This window comes from Pungitius pungitius, chromosome 14 (genome assembly GCF_949316345.1).
Source record: "Pungitius pungitius chromosome 14, fPunPun2.1, whole genome shotgun sequence".
Lineage (NCBI taxonomy): Eukaryota > Metazoa > Chordata > Actinopteri > Perciformes > Gasterosteidae > Pungitius > Pungitius pungitius.
This window is the reverse complement of record NC_084913.1, coordinates 8,257,361-8,272,344: the sequence shown is the minus strand read 5'-3', so window position 1 is coordinate 8,272,344 and position 14,984 is coordinate 8,257,361. Positions and strand designations below refer to the sequence as shown.

The window sequence follows — 14,984 nt, the reverse complement described above, 5'->3', positions numbered from 1 at the left end:
ATAACAAATTTTCAACGTTAACATATTAAGAAGCGTAAGGATTGAGGGCGTGAAAAGCTAAAAATAAATGTAATATCACAACCCCCTCAATACAGAAAAGAGCCATGTGATTACAGGTGACTGTTGGTCTCATGGCAGTCAGGTCCATTCGGGCTTCTCGTCAGTCTCTGCAGCTCTGCAGCTGGACGTAGTGCGAATGAATTATCCTCTGGCATCCGAATCAACCAATGACCCTGCGGGGCGATTCCTGATCACGCTCTTGCTGTTTAGGGTTTGTTCCTCTGAAGCAGTAGCGCCGACCAATTGTAGGTACCAAAACATGAGAAATATTGCTGAGAATAAACCGTTTCAACTTGTTTTTCGCGGTTTGGAGCCTGTAGCGTTCATTTGCATAGTGGTTGAGCACTCACTGAACCACCTGCTAAATCTTTGTGATTACCACTGTGTTCCACGGAGATAGCCTGAAAAAGGTCTTTAGGTGATTAAATGGTGCATGAAGGGGATTCTACCCACTGTCCATTATGCTGTTAGTCGGTCTATTATAAGAAAATCCACCGATGCTGCAGCAGGGAGTCGTGCAGTTCAGCTGATCAACCGGCCTTAGTTGTTTAATGGAAATAAAAGAGGTGCATTGAACATCTGTGTTTTGTTTTGAGCTGGTTTTGGTGCTTTTATACAAAAGTTCAGTACCAGAAAGTATTAAGTAAGAGTGTTTTTTTTTGTATTCTCTCTGCGTTGCTTTTATTCCCTATAAGGGAAATCTGTCCTTATAATCTGGTGCACAATACAAACATTATGGGAAACTTCCATACTTAACATTCTCTGTGTTTATCAGATTTTTTTTCAAGGTGTAGTTGTTTGTTCAATTATGTGTTATAAATAATACATCAACATACACATACACATTATTTGCCTTATGAAGTCAGGTTGATAAATATAAATTGCTTGATAAAGTGGTACATCAGACCTTTGATGACTTAATGCATGAAGGAAATAATACAAAAGAGAGACATTTCAAACGATATTGAACCCATTTAGTAAACATTTCATCTTTTTCTGTTTCTGTTTGCTAAAATGCTCTGAATTGAGATTGGCTACATTATGAAGTGCCTCCAGCTGGGGAGGAACAGAATGTAGAAGAGGCGGTTCAGGCATCTGTCAATGTTCAGTCACAACGTCCTCTGCTTCTCTATTTGGGCACCTCTTCCTCCTCACCCTCCTCACCCTCCCTCCCTCCGTCTCTCTCTCTCTCTCTCCACACTCTCTCCCATCTTCCAACCCTCCGACACAAACACGTCAGAGAAAAGTTTGCCTTAGAGTCTCGTTTTGGTAACATGCTGTGTGTGGAATACTCACAACATAAGGGCAGCCTTGTGCAGTATCTCAAACATGTTAATGTTAGTGTTTTGATTCAAACAGTTCATGTTTTTGCATGCAAGTATAGTGCTTGGATTTGTCTATTTTGGAGGAATCATGTGGACTCAAAGTAACGATTTTGTCACGAAGGCTCGCCGCTCAGATAACAACTGACTGGGAGAAGGATCAATATTAAATGAGATGCATTATTCTGCAATTTGTGAGGATTTCTTCCAAAAATCAATCCCTGTAAATCACTTGCGATATTCACCACCAAGACAGATGGATGCGGAACAAGAGCAGCATCCTCACAGAGCCGCACGGCCCACATGGAGGGTGGAAAAATGGAATTTTTACAAATGGCTGAAACAGCCGCGTTGGGGCTCTTTGTCATCGCGTAAAGCTTTGTCTTTGAAATATCTCCCTCGCTCGCTGAAGCCTTGGTGAGAATGACACTGAAATATTGATGATAATTATGATGATGGATCGCAATACTCTGTCCCTTGCTTTGAGAGATAACAGATGCAGCTTTCCAGCCAAAACCCGATTAGGACTCGAAAAGGATGCCAATGAGCAATGAAACAGTTGCTTTACACGTGTCAAAATGGAATTCCATCAGCCATTAGCAAGACTACTTTGTCTTGGTAAACTGCCTTCATGTTGGATATACTGCTCTGCCACAAGTTATCAATAGCTGCATAAATGTTCTTCAAACGCTGCATAACAAGTGTTCAGTAATTAGTTGGATGACTCCTCTTCTGTTCTGCCAAAACTGGATGCACTGGCATCACGTGCGCAGTCTTCCATTGTTTTCCCGTAATGTTGCATCGCCAAATGTCATGTATTTTCTACAGCAAGATACATGTAATTTGGGAGATAGCTCTGCTGGGAGTCCATAGTGGAAATAATTGCCCAGCTGCGCAGGACAGGAAAAAGACTCAATACTGTGCATGTGACCCCCAAGTGTAAAGAGAGAAAATGTGCACTTATAATAGCGGCTTTATAATTGCACCAAACTGGCCCTGGTTGGGGTCTTTTTTTAAATGTACTACAAGATCACAGTACACATGAGCATATTCATGTTGTCACGTCAGAGTTATTTGTGCCTCTATACTTTTGGCTAGTTTAATGTATCATTGTGCATCATCATTTATAAACTCATTGTATTTAAATCATTGATGTGCTGTGATGGTCAATTTGATTATCAATGAATTGTAAAACATTGCAAGATTATCATTGCCATTTTTCTAGTTTTGTTTTCAAATGCTGTATATCTGTGATTTTTACGGTAGCACTCTCAAATACAAAATAGATATATTGGTATAGTTGTTCTTGGATATCTGTGACGCTTCATTTTAAAAGATCAAATAGGGAGTTTCACTGTATTTCTTCGTTTGTCACATCCGTGCTTTTTAGAACATCTCGCCAAAGGACTGCAATCTGGAATGAACCAGCTGGCTAACACTGGCACATTTACAGAAATGTTGATTCATGTCTGATGTTCTAACAAATAAAGAACTGAGATAAAACTGACACCTCGTTGACCCAAAACATCAAGAATGTAATCATGTAGGATTAAATATTGTACATTCGTCTGACTGTGAAAAACAGGCATGTATTTATGCATATTTATGCATAAATCACATGGTGCGTAGAATATAACCTTGTTTGGTGTGAAAAACAACAATGACGTATAAAAGCAAATAAATTGGGTTAGTGTTGAATATGCCAAGGTGTAAGCCAAAACACAATAAAGGATTTTAAAAGACTATGTCATTATTGATATTAATTATATATGTGTATATATATATGTGGGTAAATGAACCATGAAACACGTGGGATGGACATCATGCCTGCAGCAGCGGTTTGCGCCTATGTTTGCATGGAGCACTTTTCCACTGCGTTGGAACACCTCCGATCACGTGACCAGCAGGCGCACAAAAAGGAGCCCAAACAGCGCCCGCTCCCACAAACACGCTGGTCTCCACCCGCCGCCCGCCCGACTTCACTGTATCTCACACTGTCTGCAAATCGATACTTGCCCGGACAAATAAGAAAAACAACAACGTTTGTAATTCCTCTAACTGGCTTCCGGCTTTTTGTGGAGTTGCTACAACTGTTGGTGAAGAGAGTGGAGACATTAGACCGGTTGACTCCCGGTTTAATTTATTATTTTTCCCGTCATGGATCGTGAAAAGATTGTTTTTCTGACATAAAGAAGGTATGTTTTTTTTTAACGATAATTTGTCGTTTCTATTTAATTATTCATTTGCATTATTGCACAATATATTCGTGAAAGCAAACTGGCTTTATACATTATATATTTAAGCGTATTTGAATCTCTGATCTTTTAATATGTCTTATTCATTTAAACTTAACTGTTGATAATTGATATCATCATTACTGACATTAAAATGTAAATGGTTCATTGGACAGATATGTACTCCTTATCTCGTGTCTCCCTTGATGCCTAATTAATCCAATGATTATTGAGAAAAAAATCAGCTCAATTCTTAATGACCGGCTTTAATTAATAAGAAAGCCTGTCTGTCCTACATACTTAATGCAATGATTTCCCCTGAGGCTGCACAGGTTTGTCATCAACTGTTCAGTTTCCCACTATTGTCTGGGATGCATCTGTTCTGGTGTCAGCTGGCTGATACTCATATTCCCCCAATATCTCCCAGCAACTGATTCATTTTTCAAAATATTAACCATCAATGTTACTTCATGTTTTCAAATATTTTAGTATTTAACTCTAATTTTAATGTTATGAGACATGTTATACATTTGGGGCTTTATTGTATCGTTATCCCTACATAAACCTGTATTTTTTTTCTCGCCAGATGTCCTTTTGCACGGATCTGATCATGTTAAACCGCACTCCTCTTCACTGAGCATCTCTACAGCCACAAACCAGCCATTAAGATGGCTTTGCACAGGATAGCAGGCACTGCGATGAGTTCATTAACAACAGGTGTCCAGTATCTCGGCTCCAACGACGCCAGCTATGACGACACCTCCGTCGACTCGACTCTGATCAAGAACCGGTTCCACTTTGAGAAGCCTAACTCCGCCTCCATCAGTAACTCGCTCCCCGGGCTCGTCCCCGTAAACAAGGAGGTCATTTACGGCGGCCTCGCTCCCATTCTCCCCACCAACGTGTCCGACTTCCTGCTCGGCAATGGCACGTCTGTGGAGAGCCAGTGTGGGGAGGACTTTGTGGACAACATGGAGTGCTTTATGATTTTGACCCCGAGTCAGCAGCTCGCTGTCGCCATCTTGGCGCTCACCCTGGGAACATTTACGGTGCTGGAGAACCTCATGGTGCTGTGTGTGATCCTGCACTCCCGGACGCTCCGCTCTCGCCCTTCCTACCACTTCATAGGCAGCCTGGCTGTGGCCGATCTGATAGGCAGCATCATTTTCGTCTACAGCTTTCTGGATTTCCATGTCCTCCACAGGAAGGACAGCCCCAATATTTTCCTGTTCAAGCTGGCCGGGGTCATCGCCTCCTTCACCGCCTCTGTGGGCAGTCTGTTTCTCACTGCGATCGACCGCTACATCTCCATCCACCGGCCGATGGCGTACAAGCGCATCGTCACCAAGACCAAGGCGGTCATTGCCTTTAGTGTGATGTGGGCCATCTCCATCGTCTTCTCTCTGCTGCCGCTGCTGGGGTGGAACTGCAAGCGTCTCAACTCCGTCTGCTCCGACATTTTCCCCCTGATCGACCAGAAGTACCTCATGTTCTGGATCGGGATGACAAGCGCCTTGGTCCTTTTCATCATCTACGCCTACATGTTCATCCTCTGGAAGTCCCACCACCACGCCGTCCGCATGCTGAGCCGCAGCTCCCAAAGAAGTGTGATCGTCTACACGGCGGAGGGGACCAAAGTGCAGACGGTGAGGCCCGAGCAGGCCCGGATGGACCTACGCCTGGCTAAAACCCTGGTTCTGATCCTCGTGGCCCTCATCATCTGCTGGGGCCCGCTGCTAGCCATCATGGTTTATGACCTCTTTGGGAAGGTGAATGACTTCATCAAGACTGTGTTTGCCTTTTGCAGCATGCTCACGCTGCTCAACTCCACCGTGAACCCTGTGATCTACGCCATGAGGAGCAAGGACCTGCGCAGGGCCTTCCTCAACCTCTGCCACCTGTGCTGGGGAGCAACGCCGCCTCTGGACAACAGCGCCGACAGCGACTGGAACAGCAGGAGCGTGAGAGGCCCGGCGGGCGGGGCGGGGAAAGATGGAGTCGTCGGTGGAAAAGCTAGAGTAAAAGTAGCTCAGGTTACCGTTTCTGGAATGACGGAGACTTCTACTGCAGAGCCGGTCTAAAAGAGAAGCTGCCACGCTCTGGTACAACTGTGAAGTTATTGTAGGATAGCCCTATTCGTCCTGGTGCACTGCTCTGTAACAATGAAATGTGCCAAAATATGACCTAGATACAGAACTGAAAAACACGTTCCTGTCGCTTTCAAGCGGAAATCTGTTATTATAGCTGTATGGTGGAGTGCAATGGGACTTAAAAAAGTGCATTATCTCTTTATTCTAGTGTTGGTTTATTTAAAATGGTTTATTGGGTTACACAAGTCTGAATATGCTGATGCCTTTTGAATCTAATTATCATCAGTAAACAATAGTGGTTCATAAGAACCAGTTATTTTCTGCAGTGACCGATACAGAATAAAACTAACATTTGCTGTAGTTTGAATGTGCATTAAGTTGTGGATTTGAGTTTAAAACGTAGACCAATATGGTGTTCCATTTGGTTCTTTTTTTCACATCACATCATGTGGCATTAATTCAAGGTTTAATTGTGTCTCCCTTCATGCAACATTGAGTTGTGAATTACAGCACACAACTTGTAAATAGAATTAGCATCCATTGAGTGATTTTAAATCAGCTATTAACCATAATATTGTGGCATTTGGACTTTCTTTATTTTTGTAACTATTACTTCGCAAAGCCAATTGATGAGTCATACTACAGAAATATGAACAGCTTATTGATCAAATCAAAACTTTAGTCTGTCGTGAATCGAGAATGTAACATACTTGCTTATAACACATGTGCTTATGAAACGGTTGCAACATTGTGTGAGGAGCTACACTTTGGTATGTGAGGCATCCAATGTGCCATTGTGTCTCATAACAGGGAGCCATAAGAGACATACCTTCAATAAATATATTAAATTTGTCTATTTCATCATCATTTGTCGACATATTATCAAGCATTCATCATTCAACGAAACAATGAATTCTCTAACATTATGAGAGAGTGTAACGATGCCTTAAGAGCTGTAACTGGATTTTTTTTTATTTGATTAAATTAAATTCAACCTTATTGATTAGATTACATTTAACTTCATTGCAAAGAGTACAGCAATGTGTTGTTTTGCATTAACCAGAACCACCAACATCAATAAAGTGGAGAGTAACGTAGATATCCCAGGGGAAATCTATAAGATTGTGAGCATTTTAAAGTGTATATTTAAATACGCTAAGATAGATAGATAAAGTAATAAAGAATATCAACAAGTTGGGCAATTAGCTGAAACCTTCTAAGCAATGTCGGTCGCTTTTAATCGTCACATTACAGAGTCATAATGCTTTTCTATGTTACACTGCCCCCACGTGGAGACCTGTTATACGACATGCACCTATTGTCTTTAATATTTCTCATGTACTGATCATAGTGATTACTGCTGCGATACCATTGCGAGTCTGACATATAATTAAATCAAATTGAACACATGCATTTTGGATGACGTGGGAGCCTGGCTTAAAGTAGGCTGCAACGTGGACGTCGTTCACCTTCAATTTCTCGTTTTTTCCCCATTTAACTACATTACCCAGAATGCCTTGTAGCGCGTTTGCTACGTGACGTCACGAACCAGTGTAGCCGACATCCCCATATCAAAAACAAGCAGCTAAGTGGCGTCGGCTAGCACCCCTGACTAACAGCAGACAGTTGGCCCGCAGCCGGCGGATCGTCACCTCAACTTTTGGGAAGCAACTTTTAGACCCACACGAGTTGTTGACCGCAGTTTGACGGACCAACTCCCCCCTAAAGGTAAGAAACGCTTTTATTCAAATGCACAGCAGAGCGTTCTACCAATGGAAGCCAAAGCTAACGTTAGCTTTGTTTTCTTTTTGATTATTTGCTAGCAAGCACGGCTAGCGTTAGCTTGCTAGCAAATATTTTTTTTAAATCCTCAGCTGCGCAGTATGGCTAGCATGTACTGCTTAGCGAGGGACTCTGGTTTGGGCAGATGAATTTAGATCATGACCAGCAAGGCGTGTTGAGGGATAGCCATGATCACCAGTTATCTGACTTAACAGATGCCATCGCTTCATTAATGTTCGGTTTCGTTGCTTCGCTCTCCCCTCATTTAAAAACCCTGAAGTCATGGCGTGTGGAGCCACCCTGAAGAGGACCATGGATTTCGATCCTCTGATGAGCCCTACGTCCCCTAAAAGACGCAGATGTATCCCCGTGTCCCATTCGTCGTCCTCCTCCTCATCCCCTAGGAAGTACCTAAGCATGGAGCCCTCTCCATTCGGAGATTCGTCCTCGAGGCTTAGTGCAGGTAATGATGGCCCGTTTGGTGAGGCATTAGCAACACGTTGAACAAACACTAACCAGTTAACCAGAGCTGTCAGCTGTTTTGTCTTCACTACCCCTCTCTGCTTTTTTGTTGTTGTTGTTGTTGAAAACTTTCCTTTGTCCCACTAGAACAAATCCTCAACAGCATCAAGCAGGAGTACAAACGCATTCAGAAGAGGAAGCATCTAGACGCAGGCTACCAACAGTCAGAGGGCTGCTATTCTCCAGAGTCCCCGTCCCAGTCGTCCACTATGAATGTTTCCAGCATGCCAGGTTGGTTTGAGCAACAAATCCGGCCAACTACAAATGCCAAATGCACGCCATAACTTCCAGCTCTTGGTTTGATCCGCACAGGAACGTCCTCTGGAGGCGTTTCCCCTACTAGAAAAGAACAGCCGTTATTCACCCTCAGACAAGTCGGAATGATCTGTGAACGGCTGCTGAACGAAAAGGAGGAGACGGTGCGAGAGGAGTACGAGGAGACCATGACTTCCAAACTGGCAGGTTGGTGCACATCGAGCAAGTTGTTCACGAATCATCACAGATCCACAATCAGTCCAAAGCCTACAGGTATCCTATTTGAAATGGTTGGTTAATGTCAATGGTTCATTTTCTTATAATTGATTGATCAGCATTTTAATTATTGTATGCATGGACAAAATAAAGAAGTTATTAAAGGCAAATGCTGTCTTCTTTATGGCTTCACAAGGGCAGAATGGAACTGACTCCTGACCATCATATTTTTGTTTCTGACCCAAGTCAATTGGTAGATTATAACCCAGAAGAATAACTCCAATAACGTACGCAGGTCCAATAGTAATTCTGGTATCCGCTCATGTACATTTCAGAACAATATGACACCTTTGTGAAGTTCACACATGATCAGTTGATGCGGCGATTCGGGGAGCAACCTGCGAGCTGTGAGTTATTTCATCAGAACATTTGTGTCTGGCGAGGAATACTTGGGGAGTCTTTGTTTGAGCTCTTTCTGATGGTTTTAAAGTAAAACGTCTGTTTTCTTTATTTCTGTTTTTCACCAGATGTTTCCTGAGTGTGGCCCAGAAATCTGTTGCAAGGCATCCTTCTCTTGCTGCAAGCTATCATGTGATATCTCAAGAAAGAAGAAAAAAAAAGCTCATCATTGTAAGAGATTTAGTTTAGCTAGTTTAAATGAAATTTTTCTTACTGTGCCATATTTCTGTCTTTGGGCAAAGGTTTATATGAAGCGGTTGGCAGTTGTTACCACTCTGTTGTTAGCAACTAGGTGCTTCCTTATGTACATTAATGGATCCTATTTCTACCAGTGGCCTATGTTCCTCCTGCTGTACGTGTATCTGCAGTTATCTCACTTTTGTAACGATTCCCAGCATTCCAGGCTTTGTCACTTGTTGTCTGTTTGTTACATGTAAATATGATAAAGCAGTGCAAGAGTTGTACTTAAAAGGTTTGCTGGTCAATCTGAGGAAGGAACAGCAGAACAGAGTGAATGTGTTTGCAGTTTTTCCTGTTCATTACTTTTTAAAGTTGAGCATAAGTGGGCTGATTAGAATTTTTGTTCTCCCTACCAGTGTTTTATTTATTTTGACTTGTTTTTTCTGGTATCACTTTGAAACCAATGTACTTATTGGAAGAAATAAAACGTCTAAAGAGTCCAGAATTGTTTTGATTAAGACTTTCTATGGTAATGGTTCACTGTCTGAGTCAAGTCAATAACAACAGTCATCTAACTTCTATGCAGCTGTGCCTTTTTGTATAAAAAAACCTCGTTTAAAAGTACTCCACCATTCCAAGATAAGTGTTAAGGAACCGTTATAAACTGCAGGTTCTTGTGAAACCAGCACAGATACAAAATCTGAACAGAGGTTTTGGTTAACAGTGAGACAGACTTGACAGCACGGTTGACAATGCTTGTATTTATTTTATTAACAGGAAGTACAGTCCAAAATATCCAAGTTTCTTAGAACTTCAATGAAGGGAGACGTGCGGTTCCTTGGTTAGCAGCCTCCCCAGGACAGTCGAGCCACGTGATCGGTCTTCTGTCTTGTTGACTTTATGAAGCCCAGAAATTCCAGTTCAGACACAGCTCGGATAAAACGAGCGCTAGAAAGCACGCTAAGGAACATCATTTATCATTTGTGGATTATTAATGTTTCACGTGTTCGTTCAAGTATTGGAAGGATACTGTCTGACATCATCCACTTTCCCAAAACTGTCAGAACCCGGTTCATCACCCTCGGCAGCAGAAACCACAGTAGCAAAGGCCTGAAAACAACACTTCTCGTCAGTATCTTGTCATGCTGGTCCGATCACTTTATCAATAATGTGAAACATTGATCCTCGATCAATAACGCCTCGAGTCGGCGTAAAACAAACTGACCTCAAGCCAGTCGTACAGGTTTATCAGCCTGCCGCACTCCAGATGCAGTTTGTACACGATGCAGATATCCGGAGCAGCGTTAGAGACGAGCCCGTCATCCGTCTGTAGGCGGTCATTCTGGGGGGGGGGGGGGAGGCGCCGCTGAGTACTTGCATTGCTCACGATGAGATAGCGGCACACTCGATCAGACGTACCTGGAGATAGTAGTACGGGCTGTTGAGTGCAGCCTGAATGGAGGTGCGAGGTGCTGCGTTGAGGTGGCGTCTCACGGTGGCAGAAGAAGCGTAGTAGCAAACTTCATTCAGCGTCTGAGACTCCGGGGGAGAGAGGTGGCTCCTGGGTGGGAGGGTGACATTAGGAATTGTTAGCACAATTATGTAAATAAATAATTGTGTTAAAAAATAAAATAAAATAAAAAACTGACTTCACTAAGCTGTCAATAAACTCAAGCGCTTCGTTTCGCAGAGCCTCGAACGGACTCAGTTTCTTGGATCTCCGAGACTCGTTCATCTCCAGCAGCGCCTGGAACAATGACAATGACCAGTCGCTCAATTTATGAATCAAAGGACAGAGGTTGAGGTCAGATCTGTCACCGGTAACACAAGATAACATTCATGAAAAACCTTCTGCAGCTGGAACAGATCGGTTTTCTTCTGAAGATTTTTCACTGGAGAGGTGATGCTGTCATCCACACTGGGCGGAGGCTCTGCGGCTAGTGCTATTAAGAACACAGTTAATCAATTGGTAAGTAATAAGCGTTGCTTATTGATGCACTAAAATGCTAATTATCTGAAGAAGCAAACAAGCTCTGGGTGAACGCAAAACGAGGGAGTGGAAGGATCTCGTAGCGCTCTGCTGGTTTTTGACTACTTACTGTCCAGCTGCTTAAATTTGGCCAGTAGGTCCACCAGCTGGACCAGAGTGCTGTTCATCTTCTTTGACTTGACAGGCTGCAGAATCTCCTCACACCTCTGTAGCAAACCAATCAGCTGATCTTTAGCCATCATCCTGCAGGGAAAAGCAGAGGAGGTTTATAAAGAAGTGGCTAACTTCAGGTCATCAAAGGCCATCAGGAGGAGCATGATCAGCTAGATACCCTTGAATATGTGGTTAGTGGTAAAAGTGCCTACAGCCTTTAACAGAGAATCAAGAGCGTCCATTCGTTGGTCCCACAGGTTAAACAGCCAGACTTACTTCAGAAGCTTCATGGCTGACTGGTACTCCTCATTCTCCCAAATGTTTTTTTCCAGACATATTAAATGAAGTTCTCTGATCTGAAACACGCAAATAATCCTGTTATATATGAAGAAGAAAATCTGACACACCGTTATTTCAAAGTCCACAAAAAAAAGTCTTGCCTGTTTTCCAAGGGGGTAACGAGGCAATGACGAGGTCAGAGTATGGAGGCACCTCAGGATAGGATAATAGTTCTTGTGATATTTGCGAAGGTCCTTTATCAACGTCTGACACACCTCCTAAAAAAACCTTTAGCATTAGATTCTGTCCATAGATAGTGCACTCATTATTGGCTAATGCACAGCAATACAACAAAAATGTACCTTTAAATGAGAGTCGTCCGTGAACAGATTCACTTGTTCCTGAGCTTCCTGCTTCTCTACATACCTGGGGAAAGACACAGGTTACACTTAGGAAAGAACAGCTAATAAAACCATTCAACAAGCTACCGACATGAAATATATTGTATATTTACATTTAAAGTTTTGTCTGACACGTCCACTTGGGAGTGTGTATGTGTGTGTTAGTGTGCACACACACACCTCTTGAACGACTGCAGCTGCCTGATCCTCTCCAAGTCCTGGTGACCGAGCTGCATCACATTCATCAGAGCGGCCTTCTTTTTACAGCACAGCACACTGAGAGGCTGAGAGTGAAAGTGCTCCAGAAGGGCCAGCTGCACCAAGACGGAGCAGAGAGTCAATTTAGTGCAGGTCCAGTACGTATCTGAATCAGATCTACACAGAAAGACAACCGGCACAAACGGATACACCAAAAAGACACAATGGATGACGTATTTATAAGCTAATCTCTACCTGAATGCCTTTGATGAAGTTTCTCACTGAAAAATCGTGGTAGAGGAAGATGCTGATCAGCACCTGCATGACTTTACCGTTGAGCTTAAAGGGGAACTGATGTGTCAGGATCAACTGGACACACAGAAATATACAATGAACTTGGTCAGATTTCACTTAAAGGCCACACAACAGACTCAAAGAATTTGTCTGAAATGCGATCCTGGATGTATTCCTCCTGGACTGTATGAGACAGTGAGAAAACTACCTTGTCAATGACTGTGGCCAGGTGCTGTGTACAGGAGAGGGACTGGAAGAGCTCTATACACAGCAGGGAGGACACAGAGTGGGGCAGCATGTGTTGGATGGTGCTGGGCGATGTGGCGATACCAAAGATGAACATCAACGGAAGACGCTGGATGTACCGGCTGTGGAGCGGAGGTCATGTTTATGAAGATAATGTTGTTAACACTTCAAGTCACAGAGCGGAATCCAAACCGCATCATATAAAGACACAACATTCCCAAGAAGCTGATGGGCGAACGGTTGCTCAGTTCGTATAACTCTAGTGTGGGAAGGTGGATACAAAAGCAGAATTGCCTCAAAGTTTGCCAAATTATTTTATAGTAAATCTCTAAAATTGTAAAAACATTCAAAAGGAAACACTTAAGTTTGTTCAGCTCAACGTTTCCAGTTACCTGCAGATGAGAATGAAGTCCTGAAGAACTTTGGGGTTGAAAGCCTCGAGATCTTTGAAGATAATCACAAGCGGCGGAGGCTCCGAATCATCTTTGACAGGAGAACTACGCTTTTTTCCAGGAGTGGCAATCTTGGATTTCTGAAATACAAACACGCTTTTAGGTTATCAAACTCTCTTTATGCACAAAATTACAAACGTGAACTCATCTACCTCGGGTTTGACTTTGTTGTCCCACCTTTGTTTTTGCATTGTACCAAGCACAGAGTGTCCCGAGGGAGCAGTGCACGGACTGCTCAGCCTCCTCCTCATGGTCGTCATCATCATCCTCGTCCACAACCGTGTCCATCAACCTCTCCAGGACCCTCTTCATCAAATGCTTCAACGCTGAAACGATGAAGCAACCAAGATCAGGACTTGAGAGTTGAAAGCGTATTGAAGGTACAGGAGAGAATGGGCTGCTGTCTGCTAAATCATTTCTTCCTAAAAATCAAATAAATAAAATGACAAGAGCACCGTACCGCCGCACTCTTTGGCCTGGACAGAGGCCACATGAGGGGTGACGGACTGCTGGAGCAGGTCGGACAGACTCTTGAAGGTCATGTCATGGTCCGGGACATTGACACCTTACGGAGGACACCGAGGGGGAAGAGGGCAAATGTAACGCGAGATTATGCGATATTACTGAAAAGAAAAATGGAGTAAAAAGGTTTCCATCGTGTTCTCAATTGGCTGTGCTTGGATAATAAAAACACAAAACTCTAAATCAACAAACCGAGCACAAGAGCCGCAGTGGGAATCTCACTGGCCCTCATCTGGGACGCCCAGTCGCTGTGTCGGCGCGTGGAAGAGCACTTCCTCGTGAAGTCCAGCAAGCTGTCCAGGATGTTCCTGTTGAGTTCTTCCTGTAAAGCCTGGCGTACAACACAACAGAGGATCTATCTCTCTCTCTCTCTCTCCGCCAAATTCATACCATTTTTTTACGAGACCCTGTTTGGGGCCCAGAAACCCTCATCGTCCTAGGGAGGGTTTTGGTTTAAAATAAGGCGGTTCTGCCGGGTCACAGCAGGATGGACACAGGTGTAATCGAGCAAATTAATTGTGCCGTATTTCTGGTGTCTGTCAACGTCATTCTGGCCCACTTTAAAGAGGAATAATTAATGTCAATTAGTTCCGTCTCCGTTTACTCTGCAGTGACTTGACAAGGTGGCTGCTGTGAATAACATCAAGGTCAGTGTAATGTTTATAATGACAGCTTCATTTTTGAAAAAAGATATCTTCTGAATGGATTAATCGATTGCTACACACAGTGAACTTCTACCCAACATCTGGAATATCCGGTCTCACCTCTGTGTTGGTCTTTATTTTGTCCCACAGATCCTGACAGAGTTGGAACCGTAATTGGCGGTTTTCATCGCCCTCACAGGCGTGAAGGAAATGATCCTCTGGAGACGAAGACACACACGTGAGTGCAACTTTAAGACACCAGAAGTCAGGATGTTATTTACTTGAACCATTAAAGCACAGCGCACCCAGGCTGAGCGTGGTGGTCTTCTTCTTCTTCTTGGCACTTGGCTTGAAAACAAAGCACCCCTGAAATACCGACGGGTTCACGAGTAAAAACAGTGAAAGTCAAAACAACGACACTAACGTGTAACTGTAGTACGTGTCGAGCCGTGATGTTTGTGCAGTATTACGTTACCTTAGACACAGATGAAGTAGACATCTTGGCATTAACTACGTGTAACAGCGCTAAGGTCCCGATAAAGAGCGAAACGCGTGTTTTGTTATTTTGCTTTTGCTGTGTTTAATAAACTAGCCACTACTTCCCGCCATAGTGACGTATACGGAAAGGGGTGTGTTCAGAAAATATAAGGTCACCGACCTGTTTATAGCCGATTTATAGTCGGTG

At 43.3% G+C, this 14,984-nt stretch overlaps 3 protein-coding genes across 4 annotated transcripts; 2 read left to right on the top strand and 1 right to left on the bottom strand.

Annotated features, from left to right (window-relative positions):
* Positions 1-3,286: 3,286 nt before the first annotated feature.
* Positions 3,287-6,558, top strand: LOC119228139 (cannabinoid receptor type 1B-like). Of its 2 annotated transcripts, XM_037487515.2 has the most exons (3): positions 3,287-3,577; positions 4,203-5,262; positions 5,424-6,558. In XM_037487515.2, the coding sequence occupies exons 2-3, from the start codon at positions 4,285-4,287 to the stop codon at positions 5,631-5,633; spliced, it is 1,188 nt and encodes a 395-aa protein (XP_037343412.2). In that variant the 5' UTR covers positions 3,287-3,577; positions 4,203-4,284; the 3' UTR covers positions 5,634-6,558. The 2 variants fall into 2 exon arrangements, with proteins under 2 accessions (XP_037343412.2, XP_037343411.2); XM_037487514.2 differs by having other exon boundaries at positions 4,203-6,558.
* A 700-nt stretch (positions 6,559-7,258) lies between these two features.
* LOC119228094 (akirin-2-like) lies at positions 7,259-9,579 on the top strand. Its single transcript, XM_037487407.2, has 6 exons — positions 7,259-7,434; positions 7,769-7,951; positions 8,098-8,241; positions 8,323-8,472; positions 8,817-8,888; positions 9,009-9,579. The coding sequence occupies exons 2-6, from the start codon at positions 7,771-7,773 to the stop codon at positions 9,017-9,019; spliced, it is 558 nt and encodes a 185-aa protein (XP_037343304.1). The 5' UTR covers positions 7,259-7,434; positions 7,769-7,770; the 3' UTR covers positions 9,020-9,579.
* Positions 9,580-9,757: 178 nt separating this feature from the next.
* orc3 (origin recognition complex, subunit 3) lies at positions 9,758-14,936 on the bottom strand. The gene is made up of 20 exons (XM_037487576.2): positions 14,775-14,936; positions 14,605-14,665; positions 14,420-14,517; positions 13,848-13,986; positions 13,594-13,698; positions 13,311-13,459; positions 13,074-13,213; positions 12,644-12,803; positions 12,397-12,510; positions 12,124-12,257; positions 11,905-11,968; positions 11,704-11,820; positions 11,540-11,619; positions 11,220-11,353; positions 10,969-11,063; positions 10,770-10,867; positions 10,540-10,681; positions 10,346-10,462; positions 10,151-10,230; positions 9,758-10,068 (listed from the first exon to the last, which is right to left on the bottom strand). The coding sequence occupies exons 1-20, from the start codon at positions 14,796-14,798 to the stop codon at positions 9,963-9,965; spliced, it is 2,157 nt and encodes a 718-aa protein (XP_037343473.2). The 5' UTR covers positions 14,799-14,936; the 3' UTR covers positions 9,758-9,962.
* Positions 14,937-14,984: the final 48 nt, after the last annotated feature.

Excerpts from the sequence above, each read along its gene's own strand:
- orc3 (XM_037487576.2), bottom strand. The coding sequence starts at position 14,798 with ATGTCTACTTCATCTGTGTCTAAG. Across the intron at positions 13,460-13,593 it reads CCAGGCCAAAGAGTGCGGCG|CGTTGAAGCATTTGATGAAG; the intron begins GTACGGTGCTCT and ends TCATCGTTTCAG. Across the intron at positions 10,231-10,345 it reads ACCTGTACGACTGGCTTGAG|GCCTTTGCTACTGTGGTTTC; the intron begins GTCAGTTTGTTT and ends TGTTGTTTTCAG.
- LOC119228094 (XM_037487407.2), top strand. The coding sequence starts at position 7,771 with ATGGCGTGTGGAGCCACCCTGAAGAGGACCATGGATTTCGATCCTCTG. Across the intron at positions 8,242-8,322 it reads GAATGTTTCCAGCATGCCAG|GAACGTCCTCTGGAGGCGTT; the intron begins GTTGGTTTGAGC and ends TGATCCGCACAG. Across the intron at positions 8,473-8,816 it reads CATGACTTCCAAACTGGCAG|AACAATATGACACCTTTGTG; the intron begins GTTGGTGCACAT and ends TGTACATTTCAG.
- LOC119228139 (XM_037487514.2), top strand. The coding sequence starts at position 4,285 with ATGGCTTTGCACAGGATAGCAGGCACTGCGATGAGTTCATTAACAACA.